The sequence below is a fragment of the Dendronephthya gigantea genome, unplaced genomic scaffold, assembly GCF_004324835.1.
Source record: "Dendronephthya gigantea isolate DGI-Jeju-01 unplaced genomic scaffold, DenGig_1.0 000006F, whole genome shotgun sequence".
Taxonomy (NCBI): domain Eukaryota; kingdom Metazoa; phylum Cnidaria; class Anthozoa; order Malacalcyonacea; family Nephtheidae; genus Dendronephthya; species Dendronephthya gigantea.
Window position 1 is genome coordinate 1924286 of NW_021163016.1, and position 20225 is coordinate 1944510.

General features: G+C 37.2%; 3 protein-coding genes across 3 annotated transcripts; all 3 read right to left on the bottom strand.

Moving 5' to 3' along the window:
- Nucleotides 1-8: 8 nt before the first annotated feature.
- On the bottom strand, nt 9-9126 carry LOC114516743 (matrilin-3-like). The gene is made up of 8 exons (XM_028536298.1): nt 8920-9126; nt 6684-6756; nt 3625-3950; nt 2874-3159; nt 2372-2487; nt 2166-2279; nt 1511-1812; nt 9-1054 (listed from the first exon to the last, which is right to left on the bottom strand). The coding sequence occupies exons 5-8, from the start codon at nt 2448-2450 to the stop codon at nt 740-742; spliced, it is 810 nt and encodes a 269-aa protein (XP_028392099.1). The 5' UTR covers nt 2451-2487; nt 2874-3159; nt 3625-3950; nt 6684-6756; nt 8920-9126; the 3' UTR covers nt 9-739.
- Nucleotides 9127-11236: 2110 nt separating this feature from the next.
- Nucleotides 11237-16284, bottom strand: LOC114516741 (cytoplasmic dynein 1 light intermediate chain 2-like). The gene is made up of 12 exons (XM_028536295.1): nt 16189-16284; nt 16037-16110; nt 15849-15968; nt 14760-14990; nt 14140-14288; nt 13932-14025; nt 13682-13817; nt 12818-12929; nt 12607-12666; nt 12349-12405; nt 12161-12259; nt 11237-12040 (listed from the first exon to the last, which is right to left on the bottom strand). Exons 1-12 carry the CDS (start codon nt 16257-16259, stop codon nt 11837-11839), a joined length of 1407 nt encoding a protein of 468 aa, XP_028392096.1. The 5' UTR covers nt 16260-16284; the 3' UTR covers nt 11237-11836.
- A 1017-nt stretch (nt 16285-17301) lies between these two features.
- LOC114516744 (adhesion G protein-coupled receptor L2-like) lies at nt 17302-19684 on the bottom strand. Its single transcript, XM_028536300.1, has 4 exons — nt 19559-19684; nt 18510-18572; nt 18066-18299; nt 17302-17913 (listed from the first exon to the last, which is right to left on the bottom strand). The coding sequence occupies exons 2-4, from the start codon at nt 18567-18569 to the stop codon at nt 17575-17577; spliced, it is 633 nt and encodes a 210-aa protein (XP_028392101.1). The 5' UTR covers nt 18570-18572; nt 19559-19684; the 3' UTR covers nt 17302-17574.
- Between the last annotated feature and the right edge of the window lie 541 nt (nt 19685-20225).

Sequence of the window (20225 nt, forward strand, 5' to 3'; positions counted from 1 at the left end):
TTAATAGTTTATCGGCCTTTCGTTTAATTTGGATCAGTGCCAGTCCTTTTTATTATTATGTTGGCACGGTTGGCGATCCCACCGTCAAAAACAAAATTTGGCTTCCCAGATGGCTGTCAAATATCCTCATTTACCTGTGTAAATAGTGTTTACCGTCCCAGGTATAGCTGGGCTGACTCGACTCTATACATCTTCCCCCCTCTCTTATTGGCCGTTCCAGAATTGCACTATAATTGCGGGATTGCAGGTGGTTCCCCATAATGCATTGTCAACTTCGCTGCTAGAAAATTGGAAAATTGAGACTCGGAAAAATAATTCCCCGCGCTTTCTGGCGTGAAATTGAAGTTCTAAATATATTGCGTTAACTGTCATTTGTTTATTAAAATATGACAATATAATTTTTTGGTGGTAAAACCTAGCCCCCCCCCCTGATTCCAACCTCGTACCCGGGTCTTTACCTCCGCTAAAAGACTCTGGGTACGAGGTTCCTACGCCACTGCAATCCAGTGAACTCAAATAAGACTGAAACGCTAGCTCTCTGACATTCCGTCATTAATGAGTGAAGCCAAGATGGCGGAACACGAAACCTTTCTTGTTGGTATGATCCAGGCCTCGGAAACTTCCGACGGAGCTAGAGTTCCAGTCTTATTTGAGTTCACCACCACACTCAGGTCTATTTTTTCTGGGTTATGACGACAATTCAACAAGTGCTATATATAATTCTTTGAGATTATCGGGTTTACGTGTCCTGGAGATTCTCGCAAGCAGCCTTTATCACGCCGTCGATGATCGTGTCGAGTCTCGCGAAACTGACTCCGAAAGTGTAATCCGTTCCCGAGGAAAGGTCTTCGAGGAAAGCGAAAAAGGTCCCGCCATTTTCTGCCTCGCTGTCCTGTGCGTCCCCTTTGCCAACTCCTATCGCAATGATGCTCACGTCAGTCTTTAGCAACGCCGCTTCCCGGATGGCGGCATCGTTGTCATGTGACTCACCATCGGTCATGAGAATTATGACGTTGCGAACATCCGACCTATCGCCCCGCCGGCCATTAAAAATCTATAAAAATAGAAATTGAAAGCAAAATCTTCTCAAGGAAATGTTACACGAAGAAAATTTTACCAACTGATGTTGCCATTATAATCTTCATTAGTGTTTGAGAGATGTCTAGTTGCTGCATGGCAGACAAAGTATTTTCCTTTGTTGGTAACAACCATTGTTGCTCACTTAGAATGGCCGCCAAAACATCGCTGTGTGAACAGTGCTTACTGCGTTCCCAACAAGGGATTTCGTTTTAGACCAATCAGCAAATTTGTTTACATTTTACATTACATTACATGTGCATCCCAGTCAGAGTGCATATAAACATTCCGATGAAGAAGCATATTATTTACCATTTTACATGAAGTTTAAAAAATGTAGGCATTCTGATTGGCTTAGCTTGAAAAATGTAAACAAATTTGCCAGTTGGTTCAAAATGAAATTCCTCCTTGCTGCATGCGTTGCCAAACATACCTGTTCCCTGGCCATTTTTAAAGCAAAGTCAGTGTTTGTGGCGCTGCCATCACTCAGCTGCAAGCCATTAATCCGGCTCGTCAGCGAGGCTTTATCGTAATATTCGTCAAAGTGAAACTTTATGACCGTGGTCGCTTGGGCGCTAAATTGAATCAAAGCTACGCGACTTTGGTCCTCGGAAATGTTAAAACGATTTGTCAACTGTATGATGAAGTTCTTCATCAATTCGTATTCGCTGCGCCTCACGCTTCGAGAGTCGTCAATGATGAACAAGATGTCCGTGTTCCTCGTTTTGCAGACGACTAAAGTAAAGAAGAAATACTTAGGGTGCGTTTAAACCAGTAGAATCTGTTTTGTAAAGTGGAGCTGTCAAGTGGAGTCGAGCAAAAGCTTTCAAGAGAAGAAAATCGTAGGGAAATTTTGAATTTTTTATTCGAAGATTGCTCTCTTAAATAGAACATTTTTTTAATGAGACACCTTTGATTCTCTTCATTTATTAAATCATCTACTGACTATTTTGAAAATTTTGAATTTTGGCAAGCCATTTCCGTTAATTTTCTCGGCTTTTCTAAGCAGTTTTTACTAAAATCAACCTTAAACTGTAGAAATCTCTAGATCATAGTCTAATTGTTCATTGAAGTACGTGTCCGATTACCTTTTGCTTTCTCGCACAGCTTGCCTTGGAATTCATCACTGCAGACGCATTTGAACTCATCACCGTTCTCTACGCACGCCGCGTCATTTAGACACGGATCGCTGTAGCAGGGACCTGAGGTGAAGCAAGAAAAAATTACTGTGATTTTGTCCAGTTCTCGGAAATCTGAGATCTATTCCGAATACTCAACACGGAATTATTGTTACCTTTCTTTATCTCGCATATAGTTCCTTTGTACTTCTCCGGGCAGTGGCAGACAAAGCCGTCCTCCCTTGATTCTGACATCTTCCACCATTTAAACACGGGGCGATTGAACAGTCGCCTAGCGGGAGATAAAAAGACGAAACTCACGAAAGGTTGCATACATCTCGTAGTATTCTGTTGGGTTTAATGGCTCATTTCCCTTAAAAGTAAATCTAAAACCTGAAATATTCATCCGTACGGTTGTAAATAGCATCCCAAAATGAGTAAGAATGTTTCAGAAATATTGAAAAATGTGGGAAATAACTTTGCCAAGTTGGCAAGTTTTTGTATGAAATAATATTACACGCGAACTAAAGGAGCTGTCTCTGCAGGGAAATTGGCGGTTCCGCCCTGCCACGCCCCGTTCCACCTCTCCCCACGTCAATGGTAACTTGTGAAGGGGGTGGGGACCCAAAGTCCAAAGTGAAATTTCCTTTCAAACTGCACGCCCGAGCTGAAACTTACTTTTAGGTAAGGACGTCTCGACCAAGCGTTTCACGATGTTCTCCCTCTCGTCGAAAGCGTTTAAAAACACGTCTTTCTCTCTATTGGACGACATCGTTTTCAATTCCTTTTCAAATCTACTGATGTATTTCTTGGGGCCAAACCCAACCGTCATTACGTGATCGCCCTGCGACTTCATGCTCTTCGTGACTGCCTGTGCAATATGGGGGTCAGCGGCGTGGCCGTCGGTGAAAAGCATGATAACGTTCTTTGCGCCTGGACGATCGCCGCCCCTGCCGTTGAAAACCTGCCGAAAAAAGGTTTCCTGGATTATATTATAACTAAATCGATAGGGATATGTTCTGAAAACTCGACTAATCAAGACTTTGTCAAAACTTTCCTTTCATCATGTTTACAGCAATTTGATTAAGGGTTCTCCAAAGTGACCTTAAATTTTAAACTCTGAGCTCGCTAAGGATAAATGGATGTTGCTTTTTTAGGCGCAATTTGGAAGGATACGTAAGACAAATAGAATGACTCACAACTCTCTACTTTCCCTTGAGGAAAAAAGTGGCTTTCTAGAGGAATTTAGCACATATATTAAAGTCTCAAAAACACTTGTTCCTGGTCACACTGAAACACTTCTATAAAGTCAGTGCAAAGCACATAATGAACAGACTTTGTGTAATTTAAATACTTAAAAGGGATTGTTTTCACGGTATGCACCCCCTTCCTGGTAAGACATCAAGTGTCTGACAGCCACGTTTTTTACCCTTTCTTCGGCTAGTTTCATCGCATATCCGGTGTAGGTGTACTTTCTCTGGTAAACCATGTCCTCGATGGCCGTTTTCATATCTTCTTTGTTGTTAAAAGTATCCAAGTTGAATTCCACTTTCGTCAGCTTCCTTGAACTAAACTGGATCAATGCAACGTGGCATCCTTTTGGCGAAAAGTAGTCTATACACGACATACCATCTATTATTTGTTTGAGCAACAAGCGTAGCTTGTCGAAGCCTCGAGGAGTCACACTCCCTGAACCATCGATCATAAAAAGCACGTCTATTGGATTAATTTGGTTGGCAGGACCTGGGACGCTTCCTGAAAGATTGATTTTCATGATATAAGTGTTTTTCTAGTTTTGCTTTGGAATCGTAAGGCCTGTTTTAGACGTTTTCATGTGCCGAACCTAATGTTAATGAATGAGCTAAAGTCTTTGTTAAAGGTCATTTGCATTCGATTCAGCACATGAAAAGTTCGACGCCTGAAACAGGCCCTAAGCAATCTATATAAACAAGATCCATCTTATATAGCGAACCAAACGTGAACAGGCTCATGCATACTTCATCACATCACAGCTCCACAGAAACGTAATCATTTCATGTCTTAGAATTTACCTCCCCGACAACTGGTATATATTTAGCTATGTTTTCTGTTAGCAAGACCGCATGTGCAGGTGTTCAAAAAAACAGGACCTTTGAAACTTAATCGGCCACTGTTTTTAAATTATTTTATGATGCGTCACGATGAATGAGTTGTCAAATTTTCACAGTGACTTACGGTTAATTCAATTTGAGAGGTCAATGTTTTTTCACACACCTCGTAGTAACGCCTCCGTAATTGTTTTTGGGTGTGTGAATTGGAACACGCTCGTGCCTCAAAAAAACATTTTGGCTTTTGTTATGAACATTTAGGAACAACTATGAAATACCCCGCAAACTTAACTGTCAATTCAAACAACTAATTTTACACACTCAATAATAACTATTTATTTGCGGGTCAGCTTTCTCATACATTATTCTTCAAGCGTTTCATATTAATCATTCGTTTTAATTTAGTTGAGAGCTGTGGATTTCTTTACTGAAACGTGTTGTTTTAATGGCGGATTATTCTATAGTTATTCTGAGTGCAATTAAAACAATAGATAATGAGGCCCGACTACAATGCTACGAACAAAATAAAGACTCACTCGCTCAGCGCAAAAACTAACTCGTAATTTCGTCCAATCAAAATGCTTGACAGTTTATGTTAATTAGATGCAAACACTCACACAGCGAGCTTACGAGTTGATTTTGCAAAGAATGGTAAGAGCCTTAACACATGGTCAAATTTATACACATAGTGAACATAGGAACGGTTAAAAACTTAAAATTGTGAGTTTCTATTTGAATACTTTGCCAAACTGGAAATTGGCAGCGTGGCCTGCTACTGACAAACATCTAATCGAAACTCAAATATATGCGGGTCGAGTAATTCGCAATGGAAAGATCTTTAATTTCCAAACGACCAAAGGGAAACTAAATATGTTATTGCGAGTCGTTGTTGTTTAAACGAATTATTTGGGGGAATTATTGATTGCAGAGATATAAAAGGATGTTTATTCGAAAGCCAAAAGATTAGTCTTCATTTCTGCGTGAAAGGTAAGTGCATAACTATAATTATATGAACGTGACGATTCTGGAAAAAATTAGATCGCATTTCGTTCTTTACGCTTCGCATGCGGCCTTGTGTATTGTAGAACGTGTTGGTCCTTGAGGGACCAAGTTAAGGGTGGATGAGAGAGCTACAGTTTGCCTGGTTATGGCAATATTTTCACTGACTTGGTTTGGGTCAAGAACCATGTACATTGTAATTTTAAGTACCTGACCTGACTAAGCATCACACTGAGAAACCCGGTGGAAATCAAGCCTACCAAAGTTTCTGCCTCATGGGCAATATGGGGGATTTTCCAACTTAAACTTTAATGGAACATATTAATTATACATTTGAAGGGAACTAGTGATATCCGTTTGACACACTACACTTAGCACAGTGTGCTAGCATATGTTATATCCACGTCTTCCATCGCACATGTGATGGTCGTGATCGATACTTCGTAACTACCACTCAAATAAATAGCACCGATGACCGATTCGCATGCGGAATGCGTTATGTTGTTCATCATTTAAGAAGCCCTCGCAAATAATACGCATAAAATCTATCAGCTATTTGTCTATCTAAGGTATTCAAATCTGTTTGTCTATCCATTATTTATCTCTATCTACCCACTTATCCGTCTATCTACGGCTATATACAACCAAATAATGCAGATACAATGCAATTAGCGACAGTTTCACTGTGTCGAATGACATACAGTGTAAAAAAAAAATTGCAGAACAGTGGGCCTGTCACAAGGCACCAGCCGTGCTAGAATAATCAATAATGGTCCCGCAATTTTAATATAACCTTGGCTATACATAGAGGAATGGCGGAAAGTTGACAAAAGAGCTGTTAATTGCAAATACTTTAACCCTCTTATGTTATCTCACGTTCGCTTTTCAAGGACTTAATTTCCTGATATTCATCAAATTTATTGATATTGATCTAATCTGTCGAAGTATTGCAAGAATTTAAGTGTTGTTAAATGGTGTGTGCAGCCCAGAACTATATAGGCCAAGAACAGGGCAACACGGATTTTCTACGAACCTTTTATTCCGTTATGAGACTTCGCATCGGAAATGAAAAGTCGTTCGATACCGTCAGATCAAGCTTTTAACATGATTGTGAATAATAATTAACATTATTTCACATAAAATTCTCTATTGACGAAAATATCAAAAAATATAAGGCGAAATATATATCATATCATAACCAAAGCAAAATTATAGCGCATCTTTTCAACAAGTTGTTGTTGAAGCGCTAACCTTCGCTTCCTGTTTTATTTTTGGTTCGACAAAATCGGCTTTATTCTTTTTTGAGTATTCAGGCACGACTGAAAACGAGAAACGTCTCTATGACTATGCTGACATACATGCTGAGATATATAACGTACCGCGCTTTAATTTTTTATCTTACCTGCCAACGCTTGCCACGCGATCATTGATAACACAAGGAGGAAGGCGAATACACGTGTACCAAAATTCATTTTCTAGAGAAAATACGTAGAAAGATCTTAATATTATATCTTTTAAATTAGTCATTAGTTTGGAAAAGAGTGATTTAGAATGGAATGAAATAAAATTGAATAGAATAAAACGGAATGGAATTATTTATTTAGAATGATTTAGAATGGAATGATTTAGAATAGAATGATTTAGAACGGAATGAACCAGGATAGAATGATTTTGAATGAAATAACTTAAAATAGAATCTTTAGAACAGAATTAAGTGAAACAGAATAGAACGATTAAAAATAGAATGATTTCGAATAGAATGTATAGAACTGGTTTAGAATAGAATGTTTGGAGTAGCATGAAGTAGATTAGAATGATTTCGAATAAAATGAAATAAAATAAAATGATTTAGAAAAGTTTAAACCAGATTAAAATGGTTTAGAACGAAATGGATTAGAATAGAATGATTTAGAACAGATTGGTAGAACGTATTACAGTTGCATAAATTAGAATGAAACGGATTAGAATAGAATGGATTAGAACTGAATAATATAAACAAGTGTGAATTAGAATGCGTTGATTTCAAATGGAACAAGAGTTGAATAGATTACAACAGAATGGAACGAATTACAATTAGAATATAATAGTTTCGAATCGACAAAAGCAGAGCAGAAGAGAATGAACAGAGTCGAATAGAATAAATTGGATTAGCCAATGGAATGATTTAGAATTGATTTAATTTCAATACAATGGGCTGGAATGAAATCATAACGGATTAGGTGGGAATATCCCCTGCAGTGTCGGATTAACTATTAAATCAATACTGTCGTATCTCTCGCGATGGCAACGAATGTTTTATTTTATTCATTTCCAGGATAAATAGAAGGATTGTATCGGGGTTTTGTTGCGTCTGTCGAAAAACAATCACGTCTCAAAGAGCGCACTTTTACGCCATAAATGCTGTAGCTATGGTTACTATCCCGCTCATCAGCATTCTGTCATCACCAATAACCGTAAAATACCTTTTATAGATGTAAAACCTACCCACAAACTGTTCATATCTGCGCGCGATTTATTGGCTTGCAGCCTGTTTAATAAAAGAGCGGAAGATGCAGACTCTATTTCGCTATTGTCTTTTCAACGCCTTCTAGGCCCTTGTGACCTGAATCCGCCTTGAATCTTTCATTTCTTCCTACTAAACAACGTCTTTAACCTTTGACAAAATTTGACATCGAATTTCAATCGCAGCACGCCAGATTTGCAGTGCAAATTCCACACCGTATTATACCAAAATAATTCGGTATCGCCTTTCACGGTGACAGATTCACTTTCGCGGCACAGAATCAAAATACAAACGCATGTACAAAAAGCTAAAAAAAATTGTAATCAAATTCTCGGTTCGTTCTTTAATTTTTAAAGAAAGAAAGCGGCTGCAGCTTCAAATTCTTACGCAAATTCCATGAACAGCAAAACCTGTTTGACGTTTATCCCAAAACAAATATACGCTCGCAGTTTATAAGTGCCGATATCCTATGTTATTTATAATGTCATTTGCACATACGAAGGGTTTCCTGTACTGTGCACTGCAGCGGCAAAATACATGATTCGTAGTCAGTTATTTTCGCGGCTAGTTCTTGCTGTTTTAGCACGTAATACCTCAGCATAGGATCATATTATATACATCAGCCATCAGGTGATTGTATACACTGGTTTTTATCCACAATCATTAGGACTCCCTGTCCCTGAGAATCCTGAGATGAATAGGATATACGCATCGTATGATGCTCCTCGTTGACTTTTCATAATATAAAAAATCGGCCATGGCACTAAACCCAGTTTATTTACGTTTGTAGAAGGACATTTATGTCACGAAAAAGCGTGCGTATATAACTCGTTATCTTTACAAAACTACAGAAAGATATTACAGCGTAATTACAGCTTCTCCAAAGGCTCATAATGAACAGGGTTTAAAGGGATATTAGCATAACACCTCTTGATTATTATTACTTCTTGTTTATTGAATGAATTTTGTCGGTGTCCTACGAAATAGTCCTCGATCTACTAGAGAACGAATCCGCAGTCAAATTACTCAAATATATTACACCGCGTTCGACCGTGATAGATTATAGACCAATATTGTGTATTTTAATTGGCATACGATTTACCAAATACATGCTAATAGATTTTTAAGACCCTACCTTGTAAATTTTACCGCGTACCAGTTGTAGACTGTCACGAGAATGGACGATGGCCCGCACGCGATATATGTAAATTAGCTGCGCCCGTACGAGCGAACCAACTCGAATGTTCTGTCAGGCCAAAATACCAGTGCGCACTTGGTATGCGCTCGAACAGAAAAGTGCGCAGCTACGAGTAAGCCACTCGATTGATATGTCACTTCTTAAGCCGTGGCAACCAGTCCACGCTGGAATATTTGCGCATGCCAAACCCTACATCAAGCACAAGGACTCGTTGATTGACAAGTCTCAAATGATATGCAAATTGTTTGGAGTCAGCGAACAGTTGCCTAATAGATGAATTGCTTAAAAAACCACCAGTATTAGTCCCATAAATGGGAAGATATTTACTTTTTCCTTTATAATTTTCTTTCAAATTGCGCATATTGGGTTTATTTTCGGCGGCCCAAATTCGACGCCATAGTGTTGTTTAAAAAATGAAGTGGGCTTAATGTGGGCTGCGGCTGCGATGGCACGTTCGTGTTGATAATGATAACAAGTGAATAGGTTTGTTTAACGATAAGTTTGATTTTTCGTTGATAACTTTTATGAATCCGCTCCAGTTGAAATCGTCAGATTTTTAATTCCTCTGGTACTCGCACAATGCTCTTTTAGACGAGACATCGGAGTTATATATACTTTTATCGAAAGTTGTGCTTAAGAAAATAGAGATTTTTTAAATTGAAAATTTATACTTAGATGGAAAAAACTGGCATACTTATAGGGAAAAAACTGATGGCATTAAAGATAACAACGTCGTTTATTGGCTGATCTTCTGTTTGTAAATTTCTGATTTCTTGTCTTACATTGGCTTGCTTGGCCAACGAGATACAAAGTTCATGGCATATGAGTCAGCGTATTTCGGGTGTTTGAATACTTTGTCGTCAGTTTGGTGGTTATTTAGGCAATTGGTAGTCAGGCTTCCAGCAGAGTGGTCTGCTGATGATTAAAAATTCAAAATGCGTTCGGTATTGTAAAATAAACAATATTCTCATTGGATTAAACTGCTTTAAAGGTGGCACAGGTAATGCCCCGCGGCCCTTAAGGATCCCCTATCTTGGGTAAAAGTAATTAAATTAAAGGTTTAGCAGATAGAGATATAGTGTAGTTGAGTAATATTTCACCGTTTAATCCAAGAAAAAGATGAAAGGTGGTGGATGCAAATATCCCTGCGGTAAACACGCAGTCGGAATTCTCTATAAAAAAAATCCGGTGTCGTTTAAAAGCGGATTCAGCTGGGGCAGGTGTTTCTCTTTTTTGGTAAATTTCACGTCATTAGTTCTTTTTTCGCAATTTTTTCTTCACCCACGCATTCTTGAAAATTGTGCAACTGCTATCTTTTTCATTATCGTGGATTGATTTAGAGGTTACGTTCTTGCTCCATGAAAGACAAAAATCAGGAGAATCAGGAGGATATCGTTTGATTCCAACTCGTCGTGAAATTTTAGGTTAAAAAAATGACAATTATAATATGACAGACCGAGACATGAGCGGAAATTCAATAATTTTATTATTTCTAAAAACTTTGCATTTTGTCGGATTCTAATAAGTATTATGCATAGCGGATATCACATTGGCATTATTTATCACTGATATAATAAATAAAGAGCCAATTTGCAGTCATCTAGAGACATTCGCAAGTTAACATTTTTCAAATCCTCGCTGCCCTCGTACAAAAATAGGGCTTAAGGAGATTTTAACCCTTTTTTCAACAAAAACCTATTACAAACAATTCCAATAGTTTGTTAAAAGGTTTAAGTTAAGACTTTTCCACAAGCATATTTTGAATTAACGTGTTAGTTTTTTGAAAGTATTGAACATCAAAGCGGACAAAATAACATTGACCCCACCCAAATTAGTGGATTAAATTTAAGTCAGCAACTCAAGTGCCAGTGGACTGGTGGAACTAAGTTCTTTGATAAAAAAAAAGGAAATACATGAAAAAACCATTTTTTTCCTAAACGCATCTGGGATGTTCAGAAGATTCAAAAAGGAAGTGTATAGAAAAAAGGATCTTTTTTGTCTTTGCATGGTCTTGCCAAGTAAAATAATGCTAAGTGATTTACCAAATGGAACGAAATAGATTTACAATGCATTGTTTAACGTCATTTCCGCTAAGCCCAGATAAACTTTTTTCTAGGCATAAGATGATGAAAGCATTAATTGGACAGTTTACATCTTCTAAATATAACAAATATTATAATCCTCAAACAACACGCAGTTCAAGTGGCTTAAGCAGTTCAAGTTTGGAGAAAAATTTTACAAAGTCGAAACGAGCTCGGATTTGAAAAATAAGAACTTGTCCTTTACTTAAATTGGCGACTTGTAATGAACTCAAAATTACAGAGTATAGCTTATGACTTTTACTGATTAACTATGTTTTTACACCTTAGCCATCTTTCTTGGATCACACAGGTATTTTTGAAAATAGAGTTCCTTCGTATCATAAACGATAACTGTACTGCTATACCACAGAAACTGGACAAGTCAGTCGACTATGTTATATACGCATCTTTCTCCATCCGAGGATCAAATGGAGATCAACTCAGTGCACGGGGGGGGGGGAGCAAGAGAATTATAGACTTTACTTAATGCTGCTGCATATGCATATTTGCCCGCAACATATTATGCAGATTTATTTTTTTCACTCCTAGAGGTCAAGCTTGACCATTTTTCGCTCATATTGTAATATACTTATTGAAACCGACCTATATAGCCTAAATTGTCAGATCATCTACATACATTATTTTGCGGCTGAAAACGAAGCCGCCGACATGCATGTTTATTATATGCTGCAATAACCCTTCCGACATCTTTGACCAATATTATACTGTACATATCGCGCGTCACAAATTAGTCCCACATTGTGGAAACCATCTCACGAACTCTCGGAGCCAGACTGCGTGTTGCTCTCCATATTCGCCAGCTTCTTCGTCCTTGTCATTTTTTCCAGTTCGGCACTGGCGTCCTGTCTTACAGACGACTTGCCAACTTGGGCGTTTGACTTCTTGCTGAGCAAACTGTTGAAGAAGTTTGCCAAAACTCCTTCGCCAGGACCCCCTGCGCCAACCTTTGCTCCATCCTGCAACAAATATTTAAACGTTTGTTTTAACTGTTAATATCACGCAGTTTACTTCCTTACGTGTAGTTCATTGCAAGATTGGAGTATTTACTGTCCTAACCTACCAGCAAAATTGCTTACCTTTGATTTAATTGTGCTTCCGGCACCCGTAGCAGCCCTTCCGCTCGGAGAGATTCGACTTGCACTAGGAGAGCCAGGTATTCTTGATTTGGTCATATCCTACAATAAAACAGACAGCGAGTATAATCAATTCTGAAATCATTTGTATTGCAAGTGCACGTGAACTATCTCTATCGACAAGCTCTTACCATCATGCCTGGCGGCCTTGACAGCCCGCTCGCAGGTGGATTCATTAGCAAGGCTTGCTGAAAATAGCAAAAAACATAATTGCGAAACATTGCATATTGGGAATGAAGTGAGGTCGTAGAATCATCGAATCATGGACTTTAGTAGTAAAGGATGAAGAGTTTTTACAGACGCTTTATTTATACTAATATTACTACAACTAGCTCCTTCTTAAAGCTCTTTCCAAATATCCAATATACAAAATCCCATTAGTTTAAAACCTGTTGCTTTTCTAAGAACGACTGTTCTTCTTCGCATTTGAGTTCCATATCTTGAATAGGCTGAAATGAAAAAACAATTAATGTTGAAAGCATGTTTAACTTATCCTTACGAGTCCAAATATATACCAAGCACTCAATTTAGTTGGCACACATGAAAATATATATAGGATACACTTTTGTTTTTAAAAGTTACTACAATACTTGTCCGTACCCTTCTATATTCTGGTTTTTTAATATGATCTTCAAATGCATCCTCTACTTTGATGCGATTCATTTGTTCATCGAGAATGTTTATTTTTGATATACTATCCCAGCCAGTCGGTCTGAAAAAGAACGCCACAATCAATATAGTTTAACTATAGCTTAATTTAATTTTTAAAAAATGGTAGGTCTAAACTGTGCTTGGCGTGACTACAATTCTTTTAGTTCATAATTTCTTTTAGTTCACATCTGTTATTCGATGCATGCCTTGTTCTATCCAAAAAAGGTATATTCACGTAAAGGTCTACACTAAAAGGACAGAAATTACAGCGTTTTGTTGCAAAATGTTGTAAAATACAGCTTTCCAAAGCCCGCGAATGTTGTTTACATCGTTTTTAATCTTATAGCAAAATTTCCCGCCAAAACCGTTAACGCTAAAAAAAGATGGCGGCATGTCCATTTTGGAAACACGCAATTTTTTTTAATTTTACTCGACATGAAGGACTTGAATTCTTTAAACGAGTCTTGATCCGGGAAAGCAGACCTATATTCGTGAAAAACGCAGGAAAAAAGCGAATAGTCAAGCGTATTAATGACAAACGTACGTCTATATCTACAACATGTTTTTTTGCACAAAGTTTAACAACCTAAAATTTTAAATAAACAGACGAATATGCCTTCCACAAACAAGAAAGGTAGAAAATTCTTATTAAATTATTGTTGTATATAAAACACCCTGTATTTGTTATCGCAATGGATTTAAAATCGGAAAGAAATGGTTTAAAATCGCGAAGAAATGCTTTTAGATATCCGTCATTTGGAGTGAAAATATCTAATGCTTACAGTAGTCTGATGATACTGTGAAGGTACCTACATAAAAATAGATTCTCTATCAAGGACAGAGGCTGGAACTCTAAATGGAAATCCGTATATTCTGTGTAGAAGATATTTTTTTAACAAGTTACAATTCTTTGATTCTTTAACTGATGTATAAACTAAACCAGCACCATCTTATTGTATGGGTCAAGGTGAATTGCAAGGAAATAATGATTTTGTGTCATCAAATACAGTAACACTAAATAGAAAACTAATATCAGGCGAATTCATTCAAATGAAAAGGATACATTTTAAGCAGAATCTTCTTATTTGCTGCTGTATAAAATCGAAATGCTCATTTCTATAATCCCTTTCTTTTTCTAAACTTAACATGGAATCTGTCTGCAAAGAGAAGTAGAAAACTATTGTGAGGCTTCAACAAATGCTGTTTATATACCAGCTGGGTTAGTTAATGTTGGGCAATTAAGCCCTGCAGAGTAAATTCATGTTTTTTACCTTAGTGCAAACAACAACTATAGGAAAACCAAGATTATCTGTTAAAACATTTGGGTCTAATGGTAAAACAACATCATCCTCTTCGCTGCCAATTTTTCGTTTCTCTTCTCCTTGTTCTGGATCAATGTATTCTTGGAATTGTTTAGTTACTAGAAATACACACAGCTCAATGTTTCACATGACAAATGACAAAAACATGATAAATCTTAGTATGCAATGCTTAAAAGCAGCATTTTGTGAGTGCTTGCTCATCTGAAGATAGAGACAACACAAAGAAAAAAATTATTGTAGAGGGGTAGGGGAACACCAGAAATAGCTTTTAACCTATTTGGCTGCTAGTTTTACTCAACTGCAGAATTTAATTTGTATGGAATTTGCCACGAAGGCAATACACCCAGTGGATTAATCACTAATTGACAATATTCTTTCACTAAAAACTTATATCTGGTGAATAGAACAGAAAAACTGAAGGAATGCACAGTTGCTACAATATATTTAGTTCAAAAGTAAGTTCAACACTAATATAGCATTTCTAATGCTTTTTTGAAGAACACAGATTTCTTATGCTCAGTCAAAATTGATGGAACCATCAACTTAAATGGAAGTTGGAACCAACTTACTATTATGTTCCATTTCATTTAGCTCTTTTGGAGAGAGATTTAATGAGTGTATATGCTCCCTTAATACATGTACCCAGGAGTTTAACGTATCCATAATTGTCCATGGTCTAGACATGTCAATAATGAGAATAACAGTCACATCTTTTGCAGACTTCTTAGTGATGGCAAACTTGAGGAGATTCTTGTATCTAACATCACCATCCATTATCCAAACATTTAGCCTTGTACTATCTAAAGATATATCAAACATTGCCATACTCAGCCTATGTATGGATCTGTCAAAAGTTGTGAAAGTTGCAAATCAGGTGCGTGAATGAAATAAGATGTGGGGAAGCCTTTTCCCCCCAGAAGTGTCATTTTCCAAATCTAATGACTCCCCATCATATACACAACTGTGCATTGTAATGTACAACTGTACGTACTCCATACATTACAACTGTAATTATAGAACAGCTCTTGCTGTGAGGGAACACAATAATTTGATTGGTACAATATCATTATAAGCAATTAAGTTCTTAGATTTTTCTTTAGAAACTAAAAATAGTTGTACACTCAGAATTTCTTTTAGTGATTATCATAAGACACCAGTTTAGCCAATATCACAATATGTTTAAATCTTCAATATGCTTAATAGACCTTAATTTTTTTCAGGACTTTAGAAAATTGTTTAAATTCATTCAGGAAATAGCTACTTATATCTGATGTTTCACTAGCCTGAGGAGCAGTACATTCAATGATTCTACCCGACTATCATTGTACAATAGTAGGAAACAAACAGCAATGAATATTTAGGTGCGATGTACAAACACATTGTCCAATTTGCATCAAAGCATTGAGGACGTGCATAGACAAGGGTCTTGCTGTACTTTGTAGCGAATATATGCCATTAAATGACATGTTTTATTAATCTTGTGTAAACACTGACATTTTGATATGAAAGATTCCGTAAAGTGTTGTTCTAATATAACAATATGCGGAAACTTGCATTAAGCAAGCAAAATATACAATGTGCAAAAGTACCAAGGTACACGCCTTTGCATATTTTGGGGCAGATATCATAGACAGACTCTAGAAAATGACATATTTTACCGTCTCTCTCCTCGTCATAGACATTGATGTAACTATATTCCATCGCATGACCCTTTTTCACTTCTGCTACGCCAGTTTGTAACTTCACAATCAAGCTCGTCTTCCCCGTGCCATCATTCCCTAGGAAACAACGTTGGTTAGTAGCGAGGACTCCGTGAAGATACGAAAGATGAACGCGATCAATTTACCTAATAACACCAGAGACTTGTTCGAAGGTAGCTTTCGCGAGGCGGATGAAGAAACGTCGTTCAGTATGGAAGACCTGCGAAATATATAGAAAAGCGAAGCATTATACAAAACGGTGATGCTTTCAGGAATTCATTACAGGCGTCTACAGTACCATAAGTCTTCTTCTTCCTCGTCATGTTTACTGTTTTTCAGACCTTCAACATTACTCTCTAAGTCCGCCATTTTGATTATTGACAAATTTTATAATATTTTGATCTGTCGACGTCGCCCTTTGGCCGCGAATATTTTGGAAACTAGTGACTAGACAATCTCCGACGCCAAGACGGTCGGAAACCGTCGGAAGACGACGCAAGCAAGAACCCGCGAAACTTTAATCTTGCTGAAGAAAATTATGCTCTAAAAGTTCTAAAACGCAAATTTTTGTTCGAAAGAAATGTAATTGGACGAATTTTTGGTTCTTTGAAATGTATCAGTCGAATCTCTACGATTGGATGAATTCAGTAAGTGTTCGAAATCAAATCTGCGTAATTAAATTTATGAAATAGATTTACAAATTGGATTATCTGAATGGCTGAATTTTAGAATTGATGTTGATTAACTGGTACATAAATTGTACAAAAAATTAAATGTACAAAAGCTCTTTCTGCGAGTTTTTTAAGGTTGGATAGAGTCCGTATTTACATTTGGAATCCGTATATTTCCTGAAATAATAAAAATATCAAGAACTTTCAGAATATAATTAAATTAGTTGTAGGCACACAATGTATAAGTATTTAACTTTGACATGCTTTTAGTTCGCTATACTGTTATGTTCAGAGATATAAGAAACATGTGAAGTTTGAACAATTTTAAAACATGTAGACTACTCATTGCCATGAGCAGAACTGATGCACAGAAGTGACTCTAACCGCGTTTTAACATACCACTTGGAAATTGACTATCAACAATAACTTTGTAACTATGTATTGAACATGTTGATGATCCGGAACATTAGGAAAGGCAAACTATTGTGTCGATTAGTTTTGGCAGTTATCGGGACCTTTTATGGGGTAATTACCCGATATTATTACCACAATATGGCGATCATTAGATAAAACCTGGAAAATTGTTACATAACAATATAACAAATATTTATTCTATCCATCACGTGCCCCCCACCTACTTAAGCTGAAGTGTAAGACAGTTCACCCCTGTTACATTTTTTACAGACCTGATATAATCAAACACAGAATCCAATTTTGAGCATAAAATTCCTTGTTTTACGAGGCAAACACTCATTATTTATTAAAAGTAGCACAATAATTATAGTATTCTTAAAGTTTAAAATGCTCATTATATACAATTAAACTGGTTAAGTCATGTTTCAAATCTGTTCTATTTCCTGTCGAATCTACATCATATACAAAATTTTTCTTTGCAAAAATCTCCTAATCTGTATTGGATCTTGTTTACTCTGGTTTTTCATGATTTTCCACGAAATCTTGCAAGATTGAGGCACGTGATCTCCCCAGGCTCTGGACATATGCACGCATAAAGTTTATTCCTTGATTTTAGATTCGCTATGTTTGCACTCGTAATCTAACTTGAGGTATTTATACGTGCTAGGGCAGTCCGTTTTATCGAAGAAAATAGTGGAAGCTGATATCTCGCATGCGTTTTCATCTTGACATTGATTTCTCACTTTTGTCATTGTATTCGACTCGTCTTGTGGGCACATGGCATCCGTCTTTAGTCCACGTGATACGGCATTGTTTGTGCACGTGTCGCTATCCTCGCGACCCCAGAATGCCGATTTGATGTTGATGAGTTTGTATTTGTCGCACTCGAGCCATTCCTTCTCGCCTTCGCACGTTATCGTTGTTTTCAATTCTGAACCCTGAATTGCAGGGTTTACAAATGTTAGAGATGGACACGGGGGGGGGCGGGGGTCGTATGAGAGGTCATTATAAGACATTGGGTGTATAAGGGTATAGGGTATTAAAGTTCTCCTTGACATTTGTCCCTCTAACTTTCGTGTTAAATTCCTACCTTAGGTTTCCCGGGGATGCCAGACCTCGCGAATGGCTGAGTCGAGCCAGAGTTTCCGAACCCACTTCCGAAGAGGGCCGCAGGCGGTTGCGGTTGTTGGGCACCAGCATTGCCAGTGTCCGCTCCTTTGATGAAAAAGCCAAGGGGTAAGTGCTCGTTCCAGTAATAATCTTCTATGCTGTCTCTTCGCGTCCGTTTGAGCACATGAGGCTGTTCCTCGATCGGGATGCAGAACTACTCGGCCATTAAAGAAGAGAGATAAAAGAATTATGAACCTGTCTAGATTAGTATAGTTAAAATCTGATTTTTTCTTTGGGAAATATTATCCTAAGAAAGAACGGGCTTAAGAATGGATATAAATGCCCATCGAATCACCTTCAGTTACCTTTACCGACCTACCGTCATCAATGATGCACATTAGTGATGCATTACTCATTTACTTACCGCGATGTTAAATGCGCCGATAATGACAAGAAAGCCCGCTAGGCTTTGTGGTAACTTCATTACCTAAAAAACATGAGTTTGAATGATGTTTTGTAATTGACTTCAAATTTTATACCGAATACGAATTTGGTGAATTGCAGTGAAGAACTTGCGTTGAAAATTTATTCTCCAGGCTAACGCGTAGCCGATCGTATATAGGCTGTACGAAAACATCATTTTATAGCACTGTTTGATTCAGTATAATACCTGTCCCTAGATTTTCGAATCTAATGCTTTTTGGTATGTCTCGTGAGATTGTGCTCTAGCTCCTCACCCAGACAAAATCTTCATAACTTTTCGAATCTAATGCTAAACTATTGTTGAAAAAAACTATTCACTGAAATGTTTTGAATGGAATTCATATTTATAACGAGTTGGATCTGTTCTCACAAAAATTTAGGCAACACCTTGTATCTATATTCTCGTGTATCTCATATTTTCACACTTTAATAAGTTACAGCATTCTAGCTAGATGGCTACATTGCTCATTCCCTCAACTTGGATATGCCAACGACCGTTATTTTGTGATCAATCGCATTCCCATAGCCATAGGATTTACAGTTATTAAAGTCAGCTTAAACTTCTTAAACAATACCGCTTACCATCCGTAGTAGTTTAAAGTAACCTGCAGTTAAAAATATGTAGTAATGCTCTCTCAACTATAAGAAAGGAGTACTGTGTCCCAAATTTATTTTGGGATATATTCCGTCTAATGCTATGAATATAATTTTAATGTTTATTCATGGTTGTTGACCCGACCGTTACGCCGGCTGATTCCGCGATGTAAAAGAAACCTACTACTTAACATCTTTTCCTAAATATCTCCATCAAATGGAAAATTTAACGGAAGAAATGCATAATTTTATATCAAGTTCAGACTACGAACTTCGCGTTTCGGTTATGTTTATATTTTTTTACTTTGCAGGTATAATAAACAACGATAATCATTATCATGATAAAATGCCATTTGTTAGCTTAGAAATATCAAATATGAATTATAGTGTTCTTACCTATTTTTCAAATATTCCTTCCTAAAGGCGATGTATGCTGTAAATTTTGAAGAAAGCCACAAATTTTATAATATTTTACAAAGAAGTGGACTTAGTTACTTCCTAAGATCATCGGCTCGTAAAAGCATTGCGTCATCGACTCTCGCGTCAGGTTGTCAACCCAACCGAGTGCTTGTCCATTCAACCGTGAAAATTTCTTGTCTTTTTAGTTTGCGGGCTTTTTCCGATTACTTACGACTGATTGCGAGTTTTTACGATCGTCTTCCGTGCAATTCACCGGAAAATGTATGGGGAATGGAAAATTCCACTTACAAACTCTTAATGGCCAGAATTTTTAGTTTATTTCATTCGTTGATTAAATAGCAATTTCTTCGAGAATAAGTTAGACACAAATAAAAGCGATATGTATTTTATTTTACGACGTTTCGATGATAAGAATTAGCATCTAGACGTTGTAAAATATAGTTTATATCGTTTTTATTTATTCCCTTGAGTCGGGTTTTTTTAACGTACCCTTCAGTGCTAATCTCTCGGGAAATCGCTTTACGGAGCCAAATTGGAATAAGTGGGATTGTTAGTGAGTTTTATCCAATTTAGATGCGAAGGGTAGTCGAACTAGAAATATTAAAAGATATTAAGTTATTTCAACCGAGAAATGTATTTTTAT

Excerpts from the sequence above, each read along its gene's own strand:
- LOC114516743 (XM_028536298.1), bottom strand. The coding sequence starts at position 2,450 with ATGTCAGAATCAAGGGAGGACGGCTTTGTCTGCCACTGCCCGGAGAAG. Across the intron at positions 2,280-2,371 it reads TATATGCGAGATAAAGAAAG|GTCCCTGCTACAGCGATCCG; the intron begins GTAACAATAATT and ends GCTTCACCTCAG. Across the intron at positions 1,055-1,510 it reads TAAAAATGGCCAGGGAACAG|ATTTTTAATGGCCGGCGGGG; the intron begins GTATGTTTGGCA and ends CTATTTTTATAG.
- LOC114516741 (XM_028536295.1), bottom strand. The coding sequence starts at position 16,259 with ATGGCGGACTTAGAGAGTAATGTTGAAGGTCTGAAAAACAGTAAACAT. Across the intron at positions 12,930-13,681 it reads GATAGAGAATCTATTTTTAT|ACCGACTGGCTGGGATAGTA; the intron begins GTAGGTACCTTC and ends GTTCTTTTTCAG. Across the intron at positions 12,406-12,606 it reads CGTTCTTAGAAAAGCAACAG|CAAGCCTTGCTAATGAATCC; the intron begins GTTTTAAACTAA and ends TGCTATTTTCAG.
- LOC114516744 (XM_028536300.1), bottom strand. The coding sequence starts at position 18,569 with ATGAAGTTACCACAAAGCCTAGCGGGCTTTCTTGTCATTATCGGCGCA. Across the intron at positions 18,300-18,509 it reads TCGGCGCATTTAACATCGCG|TTCTGCATCCCGATCGAGGA; the intron begins GTAAGTAAATGA and ends ATGGCCGAGTAG. Across the intron at positions 17,914-18,065 it reads GCATCCCCGGGAAACCTAAG|GGTTCAGAATTGAAAACAAC; the intron begins GTAGGAATTTAA and ends CCTGCAATTCAG.